This window comes from Oncorhynchus nerka, linkage group LG10, assembly GCF_034236695.1.
Source record: "Oncorhynchus nerka isolate Pitt River linkage group LG10, Oner_Uvic_2.0, whole genome shotgun sequence".
Lineage (NCBI taxonomy): Eukaryota > Metazoa > Chordata > Actinopteri > Salmoniformes > Salmonidae > Oncorhynchus > Oncorhynchus nerka.
Window position 1 is genome coordinate 718,005 of NC_088405.1, and position 23,379 is coordinate 741,383.

The window sequence follows — 23,379 nt, forward strand, 5'->3', positions numbered from 1 at the left end:
CTCACTAAGACTAGCTACTGTTCTACAAGGATGGATACAGTCTCTCCCTCACTAAGACTAGCTACTGTTCTACAAGGATGGATACAGTCTCCCTCACTAAGACTAGCTACTAAGACTCTCTCCTCTAAGCTACTGTTCTACAAGGATGGATACAGTCTCTCCCTCACTAAGACTAGCTACTGTTCTACAAGACTGGCTATGTCTCTACAAGACTAGCTACTGTTCTACAAGATGGATACAGTCTCTCCCTCACTAAGACTAGCTACTGTTCTACAAGGATGGATACAGTCTCTCCCTCACTAAGACTAGCTACTGTTCTACAAGGATGGATACAGTCTCTCCTCACTAAGACTAGCTACTGTTCTACAAGACTGATGCAGTCTCTCCCTCACTAAGACTAGCTACTGTTCTACAAGGATGGATACAGTCTCTCCTCACTAAGACTAGCTACTGTTCTACAAGACTGGATACAGTCTCTCCTCACTAAGACTAGCTACTGTCTCTACAAGGATGGATACAGTCTCTCCCTCACTAAGACTAGCTACTGTTCTACAAGGATGGATACAGTCTCTCCTCACTAAGACTAGCTACTGTTCTACAAGACTGGATACAGTCTCTCCCTCACTAAGACTAGCTACTGTTCTACAAGGATGGATACAGTCTCTCCCCTCTAAGACTAGCTACTGTTCCAGTCTCTCCCTCACTAAGACTAGCTACTGTTCTACTGTCTCTCACTAAGACTGCTACTGTTCTACAAGGATGGATGCAGTCTCTCCTCACTAAGACTAGCTACTGTTCTACAAGATGGATAAGACTAGCTACTGTCTCTGGATACAGTCTCACTAAGACTAGCTACTGTTCTACAAGACTGATACAGTCTCTCCTCACTAAGACTAGCTACTGTTCTACAAGACTGATCAGTCTCTCCCTCACTAAGACTAGCTACTGTTCTATGGATACAGTCTCTCTCCCTCACTAAGACTAGCTACTGTTCTACAAGGATGGATACAGTCTCTCCCTCACTAAGACTAGCTACTGTTCTACAAGGATGGATAGTCTCTCCTCACTAAGACTAGCTACTGTTCTACAAGACTGGATACAGTCTCTCCCTCACTAAGACTAGCTACTGTTCTACAAGGATGGATACAGTCTCTCCCTCACCAAGACTAGCTACTGTTCTACAAGATGGATACAGTCTCTCCTCACTAAGACTAGCTACTGTTCTATGGGATACAGTCTCTCCCTCACTAAGACTAGCTACTGTTCTACAAGGACTGGATACAGTCTCTCCTCTCACTAAGACTAGCTACTGTTCTATGGACAGTCTCTCCTCACTAAGACTAGCTACTGTTCTACAAGACTGGATACAGTCTCTCCTCACCAAGACTAGCTACTGTTCTACAAGACTGGGATACAGTCTCTCCCTCACTAAGACTAGCTACTGTTCTACAAGGATGGATACAGTCTCTCCTCACTAAGACTAGCTACTGTTCTACAAGACTGGATGCAGTCTCTCCCTCACTAAGACTAGCTACTGTTCTACAAGGATGGATACAGTCTCCCTCACTAAGACTAGCTACTGTTCTACAAGATGGATACAGTCTCTCCTCACTAAGACTACTGTTCTACAAGACTGGATACAGTCTCTCCCTAAGACTAAGACTGGATGCAGTCTCTCCCTCACTAAGACTAGCTACTGTTCTACAAGATGGATACTGGATACAAGACTGGATACAGTCTCCCTCACTAAGACTAGCTACTGTTCTACAAGACTGGATGCAGTCTCTCCCTCACTAAGACTAGCTACTGTTCTACAAGACTGGATACAGTCTCTCCCTCACTAAGACTAGCTACTGTTCTACAAGACTGATGCAGTCTCTCCTCACTAAGACTGCTAGTTCTACAAGGATGGATACAGTCTCTCCTCACTAAGACTAGCTACTGTTCTACAAGACTGGATACAGTCTCTCCCTCACTAAGACTAGCTACTGTTCTATAAGACTGGATGTCTCTCCCTCACTAAGACTAGCTACTGTGGATCTCTCTCTCTCACAAGACTAGCTACTGACTGGATTCTACAAAGACTAGCTACTGTCCACAAGTCTCTCCCCTCACTAAGACTAGCTACTGTTCTACAAGGATGGATACAGTCTCTCTCACTAAGACTAGCTACTGTTCTACAAGACAGTCTCTCTCACTAAGACTAGCTACTGTTCTACAGTCAGTCTCCCTCACTAAGACTAGCTACTGTTCTACAAGACTGGATACAGTCTCTCCTCACTAAGACTAGCTACTGTTCTACAAGGATGGATACAGTCTCTCCCTCACTAAGACTAGACTAGCTGTTCTACAAGACTGGATACAGTCTCTCCCTCACTAAGACTAGCTACTGTTCTACAAGATGGATGCAGTCTCTCCCTCACTAAGACTAGCTACTGTTCTACAAGGATGGATACAGTCTCTCCCTCACTAAGACTAGCTACTGTTCTACAAGACTGGATACAGTCTCTCCCTCACTAAGACTAGCTACTGTTCTACAAGGATGGATACAGTCTCTCCCTCACTAAGACTAGCTACTGTTCTACAAGGATGGATACAGTCTCTCCCTCACTAAGACTAGCTACTGTTCTACAAGACTGGATACAGTCTCTCCCTCACTAAGACTAGCTACTGTTCTACAAGGATGGATACAGTCTCTCCCTCACTAAGACTAGCTACTGTTCTACAAGGATGGATACAGTCTCTCCCTCACTAAGACTAGCTACTGTTCTATAAGGATGGATACAGTCTCTCCCTCACTAAGACTAGCTACTGTTCTACAAGGATGGATACAGTCTCTCCCTCACTAAGACTAGCTACTGTTCTACAAGGATGGATACAGTCTCTCCTTCACTAAGACTAGCTACTGTTCTACAAGACTGGATGCAGTCTCTCTCTCCCTAAGACTAGCTACTGTTCTACAAGACTGGATGCAGTCTCTCTCTCCCTAAGACTAGCTACTGTACTACAAGACTGGATACAGTCTCTCCCTCACTAAGACTAGCTACTGTTCTACAAGGATGGATACAGTCTCTCCCTCACTAAGACTAGCTACTGTTCTACAAGGATGGATACAGTCTCTCCTCACTAAGACTAGCTACTGTTCTACAAGGATGGATACAGTCTCTCCCTCACTAAGACTAGCTACTGTTCTACAAGACTGGATACAGTCTCTCCCTCACTAAGACTAGCTACTGTTCTACAAGGACTGGATACAGTCTCTCCCTCACTAAGACTAGCTACTGTTCTACAAGGATGGATACAGTCTCTCCCTCACTAAGACTAGCTACTGTTCTACAAGGATGGATACAGTCTCTCCTTCACTAAGACTAGCTACTGTTCTACAAGACTGGACTAGCAGTCTCTGGATGCAGTCTCCCTAAGACTAGCTACTGTTCTACAAGACTGATGCAGTCTCTCTCTCCCTAAGACTAGCTACTGTCCTGGACAAGACTGGATGGATGCAGTCTCTCCTCACTAAGACTAGCTACTGTTCTAAAGACTGGATACAGTCTCTCCCTCACTAAGACTCCTGTTCTACAAGACTGGATGCAGTCTCTCCTCACTAAGACTAGCTACTGTTCTACAAGACTGGAGTCTCTCCTCACTAAGACTAGCTACTCTCAAGACTGGATACAGTCTCTCCTCACTAAGACTAGCTACTGTCTACAAGACTGGCTATGCAGACTGGATGCAGTCTCTCTCACTAAGACTAGCTACTGTTCTACAAGATGACTAGCTACTGTTCTATGGATGCAGTCTCTCCTCACTAAGACTAGCTACTGTTCTACAAGGATGGATACAGTCTCTCCAGTCTCACTAAGACTAGCTACTGTTCTACAAGGATGGATACAGTCTCTCCCTCACTAAGACTAGCTACTGTACTACAAGGATGGATACAGTCTCTCCCTCACTAAGACTAGCTACTGTTCTACAAGGATGGATACAGTCTCTCCCTCACTAAGACTAGCTACTGTTCTACAAGACTGGATACAGTCTCTCCCTCACTAAGACTAGCTACTGTTCTACAAGGATGGATACAGTCTCTCCCTCACTAAGACTAGCTACTGTTCTACAAGGATGGATACAGTCTCTCCCTCACTAAGACTAGCTACTGTTCTACAAGGATGGATACAGTCTCTCCCTCACTAAGACTAGCTACTGTTCTACAAGGATGGATACAGGCTCTCCCTCACTAAGACTAGCTACTGTTCTACAAGACTGGATACAGTCTCTCTCTCCCTAAGACTAGCTACTGTTCTACAAGGATGGATACAGTCTCTCCCTCACTAAGACTAGCTACTGTTCTACAAGGATGGATACAGTCTCTCCTCACTAAGACTAGCTACTGTTCTACAAGGATGGATACAGTCTCTCCTCACTAAGACTAGCTACTGTTCTACAAGGATGGATACAGTCTCTCCCTCACTAAGACTAGCTACTGTTCTACAAGGATGGATACAGTCTCTCCTCACTAAGACTAGCTACTGTTCTACAAGACTGGATACAGTCTCTCCCTCACTAAGACTAGCTACTGTTCTACAAGGATGGATACAGTCTCTCCTCACTAAGACTAGCTACTGTTCTACAAGGATGGATACAGTCTCTCCTCACTAAGACTAGCTACTGTTCTACAAGGATGGATACAGTCTCTCCCTCACTCACTAAGACTAGCTACTGTTCTACAAGACTGGATGTCAGACTCTCTCCCTGGATACACTACTAAGACTAGCTACTGTTCTACAAGGATGGATACAGTCTCTCCCTCACTAAGACTAGCTACTGTTCTACAAGGATGGATACAGTCTCTCCTTCACTAAGACTAGCTACTGTTCTACAAGACTGGATGCAGTCTCTCTCTCCCTAAGACTAGCTACTGTTCTACAAGACTGGATACAGTCTCTCCCTCACTAAGACTAGCTACTGTTCTACAAGACTGGATACAGTCTCTCCCTCACTAAGACTAGCTACTGTTCTACAAGGATGGATACAGTCTCTCCCTCACTAAGACTAGCTACTGTTCTACAAGACTGGATACAGTCTCTCCCTCACTAAGACTAGCTACTGTTCTACAAGACTGGATACAGTCTCTCCTCACTAAGACTAGCTACTGTTCTACAAGACTGGATGCAGTCTCTCTCTCACTAAGACTAGCTACTGTTCTACAAGACTGGATACAGTCTCTCCCTCACTAAGACTAGCTACTGTTCTACAAGACTGGATACAGTCTCTCCCTCACTAAGACTAGCTACTGTTCTACAAGGATGGATACAGTCTCTCCTCACTAAGACTAGCTACTGTTCTACAAGACTGGATACAGTCTCTCCCTCACTAAGACTAGCTACTGTTCTACAAGGATGGATACAGTCTCTCCTTCACTAAGACTAGCTACTGTTCTACAAGACTGGATGCAGTCTCTCCCTCACTAAGACTAGCTACTGTTCTACAAGACTGGATGCAGTCTCTCCCTCACTAAGACTAGCTACTGTTCTACAAGGATGGATACAGTCTCTCCCTCACTAAGACTAGCTACTGTTCTACAAGGATGGATACAGTCTCTCCCTCACTAAGACTAGCTACTGTTCTACAAGACTGGATGCAGTCTCTCCTCACTAAGACTAGCTACTGTTCTACAAGACTGGATACAGTCTCTCCCTCACTAAGACTAGCTACTGTTCTACAAGGATGGATACAGTCTCTCCCTCACTAAGACTAGCTACTGTTCTACAAGACTGGATACAGTCTCTCCCTCACTAAGACTAGCTACTGTTCTACAAGGATGGATACAGTCTCTCCCTCACTAAGACTAGCTACTGTTCTACAAGACTGGATACAGTCTCTCCCTCACTAAGACTAGCTACTGTTCTACAAGGATGGATACAGTCTCTCCCTCACTAAGACTAGCTACTGTTCTACAAGGATGGATACAGTCTCTCCCTCACTAAGACTAGCTACTGTTCTACAAGACTGGATACAGTCTCTCCCTCACTAAGACTAGCTACTGTTCTACAAGGATGGATACAGTCTCTCCCTCACTAAGACTAGCTACTGTTCTACAAGGATGGATACAGTCTCTCCTTCACTAAGACTAGCTACTGTTCTACAAGGATGGATACAGTCTCTCCCTCACTAAGACTAGCTACTGTTCTACAAGGATGGATACAGTCTCTCCTCACTAAGACTAGCTACTGTTCTACAAGGATGGATACAGTCTCTCCCTCACTAAGACTAGCTACTGTTCTACAAGGATGGATACAGTCTCTCCCTCACTAAGACTAGCTACTGTTCTACAAGACTGGATACAGTCTCTCCCTCACTAAGACTAGCTACTGTTCTACAAGACTGGATACAGTCTCTCCCTCACTAAGACTAGCTACTGTTCTACAAGGATGGATACAGTCTCTCCCTCACTAAGACTAGCTACTGTTCTACAAGGATGGATACAGTCTCTCCCTCACTAAGACTAGCTACTGTTCTACAAGACTGGATGCAGTCTCTCTCTCCCTAAGACTAGCTACTGTTCTACAAGACTGGATGCAGTCTCTCTCTCCCTAAGACTAGCTACTGTCCTACAAGACTGGATACAGTCTCTCTCTCCCTAAGACTAGCTACTGTTCTACAAGACTGGATACAGTCTCTCTCTCACTAAGACTAGCTACTGTTCTACAAGGATGGATACAGTCTCTCCCTCACTAAGACTAGCTACTGTTCTACAAGACTGGATACAGTCTCTCCTCACTAAGACTAGCTACTGTTCTACAAGGATGGATACAGTCTCTCCTCACTAAGACTAGCTACTGTTCTACAAGGATGGAAGACTAGCAGTCTCTCCCTCACTAAGACTAGCTACTGTTCTACAAGGATGGATACAGTCTCTCCCTCACTAAGACTAGCTACTGTTCTACAAGGATGGATACAGTCTCTCCTCACTAAGACTAGCTACTGTTCTACAAGATGGATACAGTCTCTCCCTCACTAAGACTAGCTACTGTTCTACAAGATGGATACAGTCTCTCCTCACTAAGACTAGCTACTGTTCTACAAGGACTGGATACAGTCTCTCCCTCACTAAGACTAGCTACTGTTCTACAAGATGGATACAGTCTCTCCCTCACTAAGACTAGCTACTGTTCTACAAGACTGGATACAGTCTCTCCTCACTAAGACTAGCTACTGTTCTACAAGACTGGATACAGTCTCTCCTCACTAAGACTAGCTACTGTTCTACAAGGATGGATACAGTCTCTCCCTCACTAAGACTAGCTACTGTTCTACAAGACTGGATACAGTCTCTCCCTCACTAAGACTAGCTACTGTTCTACAAGGATGGATACAGTCTCTCCTCACTAAGACTAGCTACTGTTCTACAAGGATGGATACAGTCTCTCCCTCACTAAGACTAGCTACTGTTCTACAAGACTGGATACAGTCTCTCCCTCACTAAGACTAGCTACTGTTCTACAAGGATGGATACAGTCTCTCCCTCACTAAGACTAGCTACTGTTCTACAAGGATGGATACAGTCTCTCTCTCACTAAGACTAGCTACTGTTCTACAAGGATGGATACAGTCTCTCTCTCACTAAGACTAGCTACTGTTCTACAAGACTGGATACAGTCTCTCCCTCACTAAGACTAGCTACTGTTCTACAAGGATGGATACAGTCTCTCCCTCACTAAGACTAGCTACTGTTCTACAAGGCTGGATACAGTCTCTCCCTCACTAAGACTAGCTACTGTTCTACAAGGATGGATACAGTCTCTCCCTCACTAAGACTAGCTACTGTTCTACAAGACTGGATACAGTCTCTCCCTCACTAAGACTAGCTACTGTTCTACAAGGATGGATACAGTCTCTCCCTCACTAAGACTAGCTACTGTTCTACAAGACTGGATGGATACAGTCTCTCCTCACTAAGACTAGCTACTGTTCTACAAGGATGGATACAGTCTCTCCCTCACTAAGACTAGCTACTGTTCTACAAGACTGGATACAGTCTCTCCCTCACTAAGACTAGCTACTGTTCTACAAGGATGGATACAGTCTCTCCCTCACTAAGACTAGCTACTGTTCTACAAGGATGGATACAGTCTCTCCCTCACTAAGACTAGCTACTGTTCTACAAGGATGGATACAGTCTCTCCCTCACTAAGACTAGCTACTGTTCTACAAGGATGGATACAGTCTCTCCCTCACTAAGACTAGCTACTGTTCTACAAGACTGGATACAGTCTCTCCCTCACTAAGACTAGCTACTGTTCTACAAGACTGGATACAGTCTCTCCCTCACTAAGACTAGCTACTGTTCTACAAGACTGGATACAGTCTCTCTCTCACTAAGACTAGCTACTGTTCTACAAGACTGGATACAGTCTCTACCTCACTAAGACTAGCTACTGTTCTACAAGGATGGATACAGTCTCTCCCTCACTAAGACTAGCTACTGTTCTACAAGGATGGATACAGTCTCTCCCTCACTAAGACTAGCTACTGTTCTACAAGACTGTTCTACAAGACTGGATGCAGTCTCTCTCTCACTAAGACTAGCTACTGTTCTACAAGGATGGATACAGTCTCTCCCTCACTAAGACTAGCTACTGTTCTACAAGACTGGATACAGTCTCTCCCTCACTAAGACTAGCTACTGTTCTACAAGGATGGATACAGTCTCTCCCTCACTAAGACTAGCTACTGTTCTACAAGGATGGATACAGTCTCTCCCTCACTAAGACTAGCTACTGTTCTACAAGGATGGATACAGTCTCTCCCTCACTAAGACTAGCTACTGTTCTACAAGACTGGAGGACTAGCTACTGTTCTATGGATACAGTCTCTCCCTCACTAAGACTAGCTACTGTTCTACAAGACTGGATACAGTCTCTCCCTCACTAAGACTAGCTACTGTTCTACAAGGATGGATACAGTCTCTCCCTCACTAAGACTAGCTACTGTTCTACAAGGATGGATGCAGTCTCTCCCTCACTAAGACTAGCTACTGTTCTACAAGACTGGATACAGTCTCTCCCTCACTAAGACTAGCTACTGTTCTACAAGGATGGATACAGTCTCTCCCTCACTAAGACTAGCTACTGTTCTACAAGGATGGATACAGTCTCTCCCTCACTAAGACTAGCTACTGTTCTACAAGGATGGATACAGTCTCTCCCTCACTAAGACTAGCTACTGTTCTACAAGGATGGATGCAGTCTCTCCCTCACTAAGACTAGCTACTGTTCTACAAGGATGGATACAGTCTCTCCCTCACTAAGACTAGCTACTGTTCTACAAGACTGGATGCAGTCTCTCTCTCTCCCTCACTAAGACTAGCTACTGTTCTACAAGGATGGATACAGTCTCTCCCTCACTAAGACTAGCTACTGTTCTACAAGAATGGATACAGTCTCTCCCTCACTAAGACTAGCTACTGTTCTACAAGGATGGATACAGTCTCTCCCTCACTAAGACTAGCTACTGTTCTACAAGACTGGATGCAGTCTCTCTCTCTCCCTCACTAAGACTAGCTACTGTTCTACAAGGATGGATACAGTCTCTCCCTCACTAAGACTAGCTACTGTTCTACAAGGATGGATACAGTCTCTCCCTCACTAAGACTAGCTACTGTTCTACAAGGATGGATACAGTCTCTCCCTCACTAAGACTAGCTACTGTTCTACAAGACTGGATACAGTCTCTCCCTCACTAAGACTAGCTACTGTTCTACAAGACTGGATACAGTCTCTCCCTCACTAAGACTAGCTACTGTTCTACAAGACTGGATACAGTCTCTCCCTCACTAAGACTAGCTACTGTTCTACAAGACTGGATACAGTCTCTCCCTCACTAAGACTAGCTACTGTTCTACAAGACTGGATGCAGTCTCTCTCTCTCCCTCACTAAGACTAGCTACTGTTCTACAAGGATGGATACAGTCTCTCCCTCACTAAGACTAGCTACTGTACTACAAGACTGGATACAGTCTCTCCCTCACTAAGACTAGCTACTGTACTACAAGACTGGATACAGTCTCTCCCTCACTAAGACTAGCTACTGTTCTACAAGACTGGATGCAGTCTCTCCCCTCACTAAGACTAGCTACTGTTCTACAAGACTGTCTCTCCTCACTAAGACTAGCACTGTCTACAAGACTGGATACAGTCTCTCCCTCACTAAGACTAGCTACTGTACTACAAGACTGGATACAGTCTCTCCCTCACTAAGACTAGCTACTGTTCTACAAGGATGGATGCAGTCTCTCTCTCCCTCACTAAAACTAGCTACTGTACTACAAGACTTGATGCAGTCTCTCTATCCCTCACTAAGACTAGCTACTGTTCTACAAGACTGGATGCAGTCTACTAAGACTAGCTACTGTTCTACAAGACTGGATGCAGTCTCTCTCTCCCTCACTAAGACTAGCTACTGTTCTACAAGACTGGATACAGTCTCTCTCTCTCTCACTAAGACTAGCTACTGTAATACAAGACTGGATACAGTCTCTCCCTCACTAAGACTAGCTACTGTACTACAAGGCTGGATACAGTCTCTCCCTCACTAAGACTAGCTACTTTACTACAAGGATAACCTACATTGTTAATTCATACACTTAAACATACTTCCTAAATGTGTTTTATATACAGAACAACTTGAAATTGGATGAAACATTTCAGTCATTTTGCAAATTTTTATCATGATGAACAAATCTCCCTCTGACATTTAGCTTGTTAACCATCCATTCATCATCCCTGAGGAACACTGAGGACAAACAGCAAGATGTACAGTAAGGACAGGAGGGCAGGTCGGTCACCTGCGGGCAGAGTGAAGGTCACCAGGTCAGAGAGGAAGTAACAGTTGAAGTCTCCTTTACGTTGGTGGAGAGAGGCAGCGATCTCCCTGCGGATCTGTTCTGTCAGCTCACCACACACCATGGCAGGGATACACTTAGCTGCCTGCTGGGACACCTGCACGGGGATGGAGGGAGGACAGACTCATTATGACAAGACAGCTTTTAATTTCAGTAAATTCAGTCGCTGTAGTAGCTGACGTGTATTTTACATTTACATTTAAGTCATTTAGCAGACGCTCTTATCCAGAGCGACTTACAAATTGTGTATAGTGTTGAGTCATTACTCAAAGCCAGTGGCATGTCATTAGTAAAGATTGAAAAAGGTAAGGGGCCTAGACAGCTGCCCTGGGGAATTCCTGATTCTACCTGGATTATGTTGAGAGGCTTCCATTAAAGAACACCCCCACTGTACACACACTTACACAAGGGTTTCGTGTTGTAGATATGAGGTAGTAGAGTAGGGGCTTGAGGGCACACACTTAATGCATTTTGAAATATGTTGTGAATGTATTGTAATGTTTTTAAAATGGTATTTTACTGCCTTAATTTTGCTACACCCCAGGATCAGTAGCTGCTGCTTTTGGCAGGAACTAACGGGGATCCATAATAAACCCCAGGAAAAGTAGCTGCTGCCTTGGCAGGAACTAATGGAGATCCATAATAAACCCCAGGAAGAGTAGATGCTGCCTTGGCAGGAACTAATGGGGATCCATAATAAACCTCAGGAAGAGTAGCTGCTGCCTTGGCAGGAACTAATGGGGATCCATAATAAACCCCAGGAACTAATAGGGATCCATAATAAACCCCAGGAACTAATAGGGATCCATAATAAACCCCAGGAAGAGTAGCTGCTGCCTTGACAGGAACTAATGGGGATCCATAATAAACCCCAGGATCAGTAGCTGCTGCTTTTGGCAGGAACTAATGGGGATCCATAATAAACCCCAGGAAGAGTAGCTGCTGCCTTGGCAGGAACTAATGGGGATCCATAATAAACCCCAGGAAGAGTAGCTGCTGCCTTGGCAGGAACTAATGGGGATCCATAATAAACCCCAGGAAGAGTAGCTGCTGCCTTGGCAGGAACTAATGGGGATCCATAATAAACCCCAGGAAGAGTAGCTGCTGCCTTGGCAGGAACTATTGGGGATCCATAATAAACCCCAGGAAGAGTAGCAACTGCCATGCCTTGGGTATCAGGAACTGCTGCCTTGACAGGATCCAATGGGGATCCATAATAAACCCCAGGAAGAGCTAGCAACTGGGGATCCTTTGGCAGGAACTAATGGGGATCCATAATAAACCCCAGGAAGAGTAGCTGCTGCCTTGGCAGGAACTAATGGGGATCCATAATAAACCCCAGGAAGAGTAGCTGCTGCCTTGGCAGGAACTAATGGGGATCCATAATAAACCCCAGGAAGAGTAGCTGCTGCCTTGGCAGGAACCATAATGGGAAGATCCATATCCATAAACCCCAGGAAGAGTAGCAACTGCCTTGGCAGGAACTATTGGGGATCCATAATAAACCCCAGGAAGAGTAGCAACTGCCTTGGCAGGAACTAATGGGGATCCATAATAAATACAAACCAAAATGTTTCTCATATTCTATGCTAGTTGTAGCCATGCTAGCATCTTTAGATCTCCCCTTCCTTAATTTCGAACAGATATTTTTCATCTCTGTGTCACATGAAACCGCTCACACATGTGGTATGCTTTAGAGAACAATGTTTCCCCGCTAATTGCAAATTTAGAAGATTAGCTCGCTCATACAGCCAAATGCGTATTGTTGAGCTTATAATATGAATAAATAAAACTTGATCAACATTTTAAGATTTTTAATGATCTAATATGTTGCATCAGCCTCAGTGCTTTAAAATAAAAAAAAAAATATATATATAAGAGTACTTGGATTAGAATAAATCTGTCCTACTTGCAAAAATGTTTTAAATGTGACACGTTTCAGGAAACTTATGTTGGATTTCAAGATGTCTGATTCGGGAAACGAATGAGTTACAGTTGCTTGTTTATATGTGAATTACAGTTGTGATGCATCTGACCGTGAGTCAGACGCCATTTTTGTTTTTTTTTTCCTTTCTGGATTCTTTGTCTCCTGACTTCTAATCACTTTACGTTCGAGCCATTCGGATAATTGGTACTGTTCCAAATAGCTAGTCGGTCCATGCGAGGGACAAAATTGTTTCGAATCTGGACATTCACCTTGACTCTTTATGTATTTCAAAAACAAAATGTAACTTTACCTCAGTGAGAAGGATAGCCAACATGTCTTGTCTCTGGAAGCGGATGGCCAGGTGAACTAGCGTAAAGCCATCGTTGAAGGCAGTGGCGCGGTTCAGGAGACGGACCTCGTCTGAAGTCAGCTGACGGGCGATGTCACCGCCGGACGACTTGTAGGCCTCGACAGCAGCCATGTTCCCCTCCACCACACCTGCAGCACACACATTTATTTTGTTTTTACCATTTAGGCTAAAAAATTTAAATCATAAGCAGACACCTAGGCTACATTTAGACAGAATTCTGATTTAAAATATATATATATACAGTGGGGAAAAAACATATTTTCTTTGCAAATAAATTCATTAAAAATCCTACAATGTGATTTTCTGGAGAGAAAAAAATGCTCATTTTGTCTGTCATAGTTGAAGTGTACCTATGATGAAAATTACAGGCCTCTCTCGTATTTTTAAGTGGGAGAACTTGCACAATTGGTGGCTGACTAAATACTTTTTTTTGCCCCACTGTATGTTTTGCTTTGAAAAGAACTGATGTGATTGGTCAAAAGAAGATCAGAATTGGGCTGCCTGTCTAAAGGTAGCCAGATAGACAGAGACAGGGAGGGAGGGAGGAACTCATTACTGGGGATGACCCGGAACAAGTTATATTAAATTGAAACTTTATTTGTCTCTACGAAAAACAACAAATAGTACTACAGTTTACACGTTTAAAACGACAAATAGTACAACAGTTTACACGTTCAAAACAACAAATAGTACTACAGTTTACACGTTTAAAACGACAAATAGTACTACAGTTTACACGTTTAAAACAACAAATAGTACTACAGTTTACACGTTTAAAACGACAAATAGTACTACAGTTTACACGTTTAAAACAACAAATAGTACTACAGTTTACACGTTTAAAACAACAAATAGTACTAGTTTACACGTTTAAAACGACAAATAGTACTAGTTTACACGTTTAAAACAACAAATAGTACTAGTTTACACGTTTAAAACAACAAATAGTACTAGTTTACACGTTTAAAACGACAAATAGTACTACAGTTTACACGTTTAAAACAACAAATAAACATTAAAACAAATCCACTGACTTCACTGAACACAACACACTGTGTATCTGCCACTGTGAGACCGTCAAGATAAATATAAATTCTGTACAGACATTGTGTTCCTCCCTCGCTTCTACAAACACTGTTCTGCTGTCAGATCCTGACTGTCATCTCTCCCTACTCTTGTCATCCACAGAAAGGGAAATATTAGAGCTGGCAGTGAACAGTCAAGGCTGGTCATTGTTAAGAGATATACTGTAGGTCGAGGCCTGTGGAGCTGGCAGTGAACAGTCAGGCTGGTCATTGTTAAGAGATATACTGTAGGTCGAGGCCTGTGGAGCTGGCAGTGAACAGTCAGGCTGTCAGGCTGGTCATTGTTAAGAGATATACTGTAGGTCGAGGCCTGTAGAGCTGGCAGTGAACAGTCAGGCTGGTCATTGTTAAGAGATATACTGTAGGTCGAGGCCTGTAGACCTGGCAGTGAACAGTCAGGCTGGTCATTGTTAAGAGATATACTGTAGGTCGAGGCCTGTAGAGCTGGCAGTGAACAGTCAGGCTGGTCATTGTTCAGAGATATACCGTAGGTCGAGGCCTATAGAGCTGGCAGTGAACAGTCAGGCTGGTCATTGTTAACAGATATACTGTAGGTCGAGGCCTATAGAGCTGGCAGTGAACAGTCAGGCTGGTCATTGTTAAGAGATAAGAGAGGCCCATTTGATATGGCAGTGAACAGTCAGGCCGGTCGAGATATACCGCCTGTATGCTTGCTTGGCTTTGTGTAGGCCTTTAGCCTAGATAACGTCCCTCAATGTACTTTGACATACATCCAACCCGTGAACCAAGTTTCTATCAACAACATTCATGTCATTGCAGACAGATACATGAGCTTTCCATTTGAAATATGATGTCTAACGTGGCCATTAAAAGAACTGATATTGTACATGGGACATTGTCAAGAGGTATAGTCCTCAAACATTCATATCATTGCAGACAGATGAATGAGCTTTCCATTTGAAATATGATGTCTAACGTGGCCATTAAAAGAACCGATATTGTACATGGGACATTGTCAAGAGGTATAGTCCTCAAACATTCATATCATTGCAGACAGATACATGAGCTTTCCATTTGAAATATGATGTCTAACGTGGCCATTAAAAGAACCGATATTGTACATGGGACATTGTCAAGAGGTATAGTCCTCAAACATTCATATCATTGCAGACAGATACATGAGCTTTCCATTTGAAATATGATGTCTAACGTGGCCATTAAAAGAACCGATATTGTACATGGGACATTGTCAAGAGGTATAGTCCTCAAACATTCATGTCATTGCAGACAGATACATGAGCTTTCCATTTGAAATATGATGTCTAACGTGGCCATTAAAAGAACCGATATTGTACATGGGACATTGTCAAGAGGTATAGTCCTCAAACATTCATATCATTGCAGACAGATACATGAGCTTTCCATTTGAAATATGATGTCTAACGTGGCCATTAAAAGAACCGATATTGTACATGGGACATTGTCAAGAGGTATAGTCCTCAAACATTCATATCATTGCAGACAGATACATGAGCTTTCCATTTGAAATATTATATCCCAAATGTGCTGCTTCTGCAACCGTATCCGAATGGATTAAAGCTCGGATCGTCTCCAGAGGTACGGCCCCATACAGACAGATGGTTATAAAACGCTAGATGTAATGGACCGGCTGTGGTGTTCATTAAAAGACCTCCACATCATTATCCATCACATACTGAATGGGCTCCATGCTGTTCCTAGTCACTGCTAATTAATCTACGGCCCCCACGGGGCTTTGGGCCTTATGTAGGTTAGTATGCATTATTCTAGTCATTAAGTAGGTTATAAGGCATTATGTAGGTTAGTATGCATTATGAAGCCATTATGTAGGTTAGTATGCATTATGAAGTCATTAAGTAGGTTATAAGGCATTATGAAGCCATTATATAGGGTAGTAGGCATTATGAAGTCATTAAGTAGGTTATAAGGCATTATGAAGCCATTAAGTAGGTTATAAGGCATTATGAAGCCATTATGTAGGTTAGTATGCATTATGAAGTCATTAAGTAGGTTATAAGGCATTATGAAGCCATTGTGTAGGGTAGTAGGCATTATGAAGTCATTAAGTAGGTTATAAGGCATTATGAAGCCATTATGTAGGTTAGTATGCATTATGAAGCCTTTATGTAGGTTAGTAGGCATTATGAAGCCATTAAGTAGGTTAGTATGCATTATGAAGCCATTATGTAGGTTAGTAGGCATTATGAAGCCATTATGTAGGTTAGTAGGCATTATGAAGTCATTATGTAGGTTAGTAGGCATTAAAAGAACCGAAGCCATTATGTAGGTTAGTAGGCATTATGAAGTCATTATGTAGGTTAGTATGCATTATGAAGCCTTTATGTAGGTTAGTGTTCATTACATGCTTTTGTCATTTCAGTCATTATGTAGGTTAGTAGACTTTATGAAGCCATTATGACAGGTTACTGTTCCTAGTCCCCCTCCATAGGGCTTTGGTCAAGAGTAGTCCTCAAACATTCATGTATATAGGGAGTTGTTTGGGAGAAATATGTATCCTTAATCTCATTTGAGTAAGGAGGAAGAGGAGGAGAAGTATTTGGTTTTAAAGATACTTAAGTATCAAAAGTAAAAGTATAAACCATTTCACATTTCTTATATAAAGCAAACCAGAAGGCACAATTTTTTTTTTGAAATTGACGGATAGCCAGGGGACATTGTCAAGAGGTACTCCAACACCCAGACATTTGAAATATGATGTCAGACAGTACATGGGACATGAGGTATAGTCTCGTTACAAACAAGGCATTTCTGTTTAGTGAGTCCTCCAGATCAGAGGCATGTAGGGATGACCAGGGATGTTCTCTGTTTAGTGAGTCCTCCAGATCAGAGGCAGTAGAGATGACCAGGGATGTTCTCTGTTTAGTGAGTCCTCCAGATCAGAGGCAGTAGGGATGACCAGGGATGTCCTCTGTTTAGACATGAGTCCGCATTATGAGATCAGAGGCAGTAGAGATGACCAGGGATGTTCTCTGTTTAGTGAGTCCTCCAGATCAGAGGCAGTAGGGATGACCAGGGATGTCCTCTGTTTAGTGAGTCCGCCAGATCAGAGGCAGTAGAGATGACCAGGGATGTTCTCTGTTTAGTGAGTCCTCCAGATCAGAGGCAGTAGAGATGTCCAGGGATGTTCTCTGTTTAGTGAGTCCTCCAGATCAGAGGCAGTAGAGATGACCAGGGATGTCCTCCGTTTAGTGAGTCCGCCAGATCAGAGGCAGTAGAGATGTCCAGGGATGTTCTCTGTTTAGTGAGTCCTCCAGATCAGAGGCAGTAGAGATGTCCAGGGATGTCCTCTGTTTAGTGAGTCCTCCAGATCAGAGGCAGTAGGGATGACCAGGGATGTCCTCTGTTTAGTGAGTCCACTGGATGTCTTAAGGTGAACGCACCAATTTGTAAGTCGCTCTGGATAAGAGCGTCTGCTAAATGACTTAAATGTAAATGTAAATGTGAGTCCGCCAGATCAGAGGCAGTAGAGATGACCAGGGATGTTCTCTGTTTAGTGAGTCCTCCAGATCAGAGGCAGTAGAGATGACCAGGGATGTTCTCTGTTTAGTGAGTCCTCCAGATCAGAAGCAGTAGGGGTGACCAGGGATGTTCTCTGTTTAGTGAGTCCTCCAGATCAGAGGCAGTAGAGATGTCCAGGGATGTTCTCTGTTTAGTGAGTCCTCCAGATCAGAGGCAGTAGAGATGTCCAGGGATGTTCTGTGTTTAGTGAGTCCTCCAGATCAGAGGCAGTAGGGATGACCAGGGATGTTCTCTGTTTAGTGAGTCCTCCAGATCAGAGGCAGTAGAGATGTCCAGGGATGTTCTGTGTTTAGTGAGTCCTCCAGATCAGAGGCAGTAGGGATGACCAGGGATGTTCTCTGTTTAGTGAGTCCTCCAGATCAGAGGCAGTAGATATGTCCAGTGATGTTCTGTGTTTAGTGAGTCCTCCAGATCAGAGGCAGTAGGGATGACCAGGGATGTCCTCTGTTTAGTGAGTCCGCCAGATCAGAGGCAGTAGAGATGACCAGGGATGTTCTCTGTTTAGTGAGTCCTCCAGATCAGAGGCAGTAGGGATGACCAGGGATGTCCTCTGTTTAGTGAGTCCGCCAGATCAGAGGCAGTAGAGATGACCAGGGATGTTCTGTGTTTAGTGAGTCCGCCAGATCAGAGGCAGTAGAGATGTCCAGGGATGTTCTGTGTTTAGTGAGTCCTCCAGATCAGAGGCAGTAGGGATGACCAGGGATGTTCTCTGTTTAGTGAGTCCTCCAGATCAGAGGCAGTAGAGATGTCCAGGGATGTTCTCTGTTTAGTGAGTCCTCCAGATCAGAGGCAGTAGGGATGACCAGGGATGTTCTCTGTTTAGTGAGTCCTCCAGATCAGAGGTAGTAGAGATGAACAGGGATGTTCTCTGTTTAGTGAGTCCTCCAGATCAGAGGCAGTAGAGATGTCCAGGGATGTTCTGTGTTTAGTGAGTCCTCCAGATCAGAGGCAGTAGAGATGTCCAGGGATGTTCTGTGTTTAGTGAGTCCTCCAGATCAGAGGCAGTAGAGATGTCCAGGGATGTTCTCTGTTTAGTGAGTCCTCCAGATCAGAAGCAGTAGGGGTGACCAGGGATGTTCTCTGTTTAGTGAGTCCTCCAGATCAGAGGTAGTAGAGATGAACAGGGATGTTCTCTGTTTAGTGAGTCCTCCAGATCAGAGGCAGCCAAGCAATCGTTTACAGTACACTAAAGTAAGTGGTATACAGTACAGTTTGTTGATTGGAACGACGTTGAAGTATGTTTGAAAAAAAAACGACCAACCAAGCATATCCCAAATGTTTATAGAACGAAAAAAATATATATGTTTTTAAAATAAACTACAGCCGTTGTCGGGTTATGAGTAAAATAGGTGATTTAACATGAGAGTAAAGGATGTACCCTACGGCTGTACCCTACGGCTGTACCCTACTCGGGGGTGTGGTCACGTTAAGCCACGCCTCACCGTGTACATCCATCGTTCAGTATGAATAAATGTATTACGCTCAGTGTGAATAAATGTATTACGCTCAGTGTGAATAAATGTATTACGCTCAGTGTGAATAAATGTATTACGCTCAGTGTGAATAAATGTATTACGCTCAGTGTGAATAAATGTATTACGCTCAGTGTGAATAAATGTACTGTACTAAATGTAAAACCAATGAGATATCAGCTTCCTTCAGAATAACCAGTACTGAAACTAAAACCAATGAGATCCTCCGATCAGCTTCCTTCAGAATAACCAATGAGATCCTCCGATCAGAGTCCTTCAGAATAACCAGTACTGAAACTAAAACCAATGAGATCCTCCGATCAGAGATCTTCAGAATAACCAGTACTGAAACTAAAACCAATGAGATCCTCCGATCAGCTTCCTTCAGAATAACCAGTACTGAAACTAAAACCAATGAGATCCTCCAATCAGCTTCCTTCAGAATAACCAGTACTGAAACTAAAACCAATGAGATCCTCCGATCAGCTTCCTTCAGAATAACCAGTACTGAAACTAAAACCAATGAGATCCTCCGATCAGAGTTCTTCAGAATAACCAGTACTGAAACTAAAACCAATGAGATCCTCCGATCAGAGTTCTTCAGAATAACCAGTACTGAAACTAAAACCAATGAGATCCTCCAATCAGCTTCCTTCAGAATAACCAGTACTGAAACTAAAACCAATGAGATCCTCCGATCAGCTTCCTTCAGAATAACCAGTACTGAAACTAAAACCAATGAGATCCTCCGATCAGAGTCCTTCAGAATAACCAGTACTGAAACTAAAACCAATGAGATCCTCCGATCAGAGTTCTTCAGAATAACCAGTACTGAAACTAAAACCAATGAGATCCTCCGATCAGAGTTCTTCAGAATAACCAGCACTGAAACTAAAACCAATGAGATCCTCCGATCAGAGTTCTTCAGAATAACCAGTACTGAAACTAAAACCAATGAGATCCTCCGATCAGAGTTCTTCAGAATAACCAGCACTGAAACTAAAACCAATGAGATCCTCCGATCAGAGTTCTTCAGAATAACCAGCACTGAAACTAAAACCAATGAGATCCTCCGATCAGAGTCCTTCAGAATAACCAGTACTGAAACTAAAACCAATGAGATCCTCCGATCAGAGTTCTTCAGAATAACCAGTACTGAAACTAAAACCAATGAGATCCTCCGATCAGAGTTCTTCAGAATAACCAGCACTGAAACTAAAACCAATGAGATCCTCCGATCAGAGTTCTTCAGAATAACCAGTACTGAAACTAAAACCAATGAGATCCTCCGATCAGAGTTCTTCAGAATAACCAGTACTGAAACTAAAACCAATGAGATCCTCCGATCAGAGTTCTTCAGAATAACCAGCACTGAAACTAAAACCAATGAGATCCTCCGATCAGAGTTCTTCAGAATAACCAGCACTGAAACTAAAACCAATGAGATCCTCCGATCAGAGTTCTTCAGAATAACCAGCACTGAAACTAAAACCAATGAGATCCTCCGATCAGAGTTCTTCAGAATAACCAGTACTGAAACTAAAACCAATGAGATCCTCCAATCAGCTTCCTTCAGAATAACCAGTACTGAAACTAAAACCAATGAGATCCTCCGATCAGAGTTCTTCAGAATAACCAGTACTGAAACTAAAACCAATGAGATCCTCCGATCAGAGTTCTTCAGAATAACCAGTACTGAAACTAAAACCAATGAGATCCTCCGATCAGAGTTCTTCAGAATAACCAGCACTGAAACTAAAACCAATGAGATCCTCCGATCAGAGTTCTTCAGAATAACCAGTACTGAAACTAAAACCAATGAGATCCTCCAATCAGCTTCCTTCAGAATAACCAGTACTGAAACTAAAACCAATGAGATCCTCCAATCAGCTTCCTTCAGAATAACCAGTACTGAAACTAAAACCAATGAGATCCTCCGATCAGAGTTCTTCAGAATAACCAGCACTGAAACTAAAACCAATGAGATCCTCCGATCAGAGTCCTTCAGAATAACCAGTACTGAAACTAAAACCAATGAGATCATTGGATCAGAGTTTTTCTTCAATAAATATTAGTCACTAAGTCAGATAATAAACTGTAAAGTGATGTCTGGTTGGCCTCATTTGCACCTGAGTGGCGCAGTGGTCTAAGACACTACATCTCAGTGCAGGACTCGTCACTGCAGTACCTGGTTCGACTCCAGGCTGCATCACATCCGGCCGTAGTTGGGAGTCCCCGCACAAACGGCTCAGGTTTGGCCGGGGAAGAGGATAAGGCCGTCATTGTAAAAGAAAAAATTGTTCTTAACTGACTTGCCGAGTTAAATAAATACAAAAAGAAAACCTAATAACCCAGACAATATCACATTCATTGGTCAATATGCATGTCCCAAGACAATATTGTGTCTCAACAACAAACTCTCTAGCCAGACTTATGACAGTATTGTATCTCAACAGCAAACTCTCTAGCCAGACTTATGACAGTATTGTATCTCAACAACAGACTCCCTGGCCAACATTATCTATTATGAAGTCAGTAGGTTAGAAGGTGATGAAGTCATTATGTAGGTTAGAAGGTGGTATCATTATGTAGGTTAGCAAACTGAAGTCATTATGTAGCCAGAAATCATTATGTTGGTTAGTAGGTGGTATCATTATGTAGGTTACAGGTGGTATGAAGTCATTATGTAGGTTAGCAGGAGTTATGACATCATTATGTTGGTTAGTAGGTGGTAAACTCTTATGTAGGTTAGTAGGTGGTATGAAGTCATTATGTAGGTTAGCAGGAGTTATGACAGTTAGTAGGTGGTATCTTATGTAGGTTAGCAGGTGGTATGAAGTCATTATGTAGGTTAGTAGGTGGTAAACCTGAAGTCATTATGTAGGTTAGTAGGTGGTATGACATTATGTAGGTTAGTAGGTGGTATGAAGTCATTATGTAGGTTAGTAGGTGGTATGAAGTCATTATGTAGGTTAGTAGGTGGTATGAAGTCATTATGTAGGTTAGTAGGTGGTATGAAGTCATTATGTAGGTTAGTAGGTGGTATGAAGTCATTATGTAGGTTAGTAGGTGGTATGAAGTCATTATGTAGGTCAGTAGGTGGTATGAAGTCATTATGTAGGTTAGTAGGTGGTATGAAGTCATTATGTAGGTTAGTAGATGGTATGAAGTCATTATGTAGGTTAGTAGGTGGTATGAAAGTCATTATGTAGGTTAGTAGGTGGTATGAAGTCATTATGTAGGTTAGCAGGTGGTATGAAGTCATTATGTAGGTTAGAGGTGGTATGAAGTCATTATGTAGGTTAGTAGATGGTATGTCATTATGTAGGTTAGTAGGTGGTATGAAGTCATTATGTAGGTTATCATTATGTTGGTTAGTAGGTGGTATGAAGTCATTATGTAGGTTAGTAGGTGGTATGAAGTCATTATGTAGGTTAGTAGGATGGTATGAAGTCATTATGTAGGTTGGTAGGTGGTATGAAGTCATTTTGTAGGTTAGTAGGTGGTATGAAGTCATTATGTAGGTTAGCAGGTGGTATGAAGTCATTATGTAGGTTAGTAGGTGGTATGACATTGTGTAGGTTAGTAGGTGGTATGAAGTCATTATGTAGGTTAGTAGGTGGTATGAAGTCATTATGTAGGTTAGTAGGTGGTATGAAGTCATTATGTAGGTTAGTAGGTGGTATGAAGTCATTATGTAGGTTAGTAGATGGTATGAAGTCATTATGTAGGTTAGTAGGTGGTATGAAGTCATTATGTAGGTTAGTAGATGGTATGAAGTCATTATGTAGGTTAGTAGGTGGTATGAAGTCATTATGTAGGTTAGTAGGTGGTATGAAGTCATTATGTAGGTTAGTAGATGGTATGAAGTCATTATGTAGGTTAGTAGGTGGTATGAAGTCATTATGTAGGTTAGCAGGTGGTATGAAGTCATTATGTAGGTTAGTAGGTGGTATGAAGTCATTATGTAGGTTAGTAGGTGGTATGAAGTCATTATGTAGGTTAGTAGGTGGTATGAAGTCATTATGTAGGTTAGTAGATGGTATGAAGTCATTATGTAGGTTAGTAGGAGTTATGAAGTCATT

At 42.7% G+C, this 23,379-nt stretch overlaps 1 protein-coding gene across 2 annotated transcripts in view; it reads right to left on the minus strand.

The window, feature by feature from the left end:
• Positions 1–10,760: 10,760 nt before the first annotated feature.
• The window catches only part of LOC115117360 (ubiquitin thioesterase ZRANB1-like), a 31,292-nt gene continuing 18,673 nt past the window's right edge, over positions 10,761–23,379 (minus strand). For both annotated transcript variants that reach the window (XM_065022898.1, XM_065022899.1), the window contains exons 3-4: positions 13,138–13,325; positions 10,761–10,997 (exon numbers count right to left, since the gene is read on the minus strand). In XM_065022898.1, coding sequence (XP_064878970.1) covers positions 10,776–10,997; positions 13,138–13,325 — 410 coding nt within the window. In that variant the 3' untranslated portion in view covers positions 10,761–10,775. The remainder of the gene's footprint in view (positions 10,998–13,137; positions 13,326–23,379) is intronic.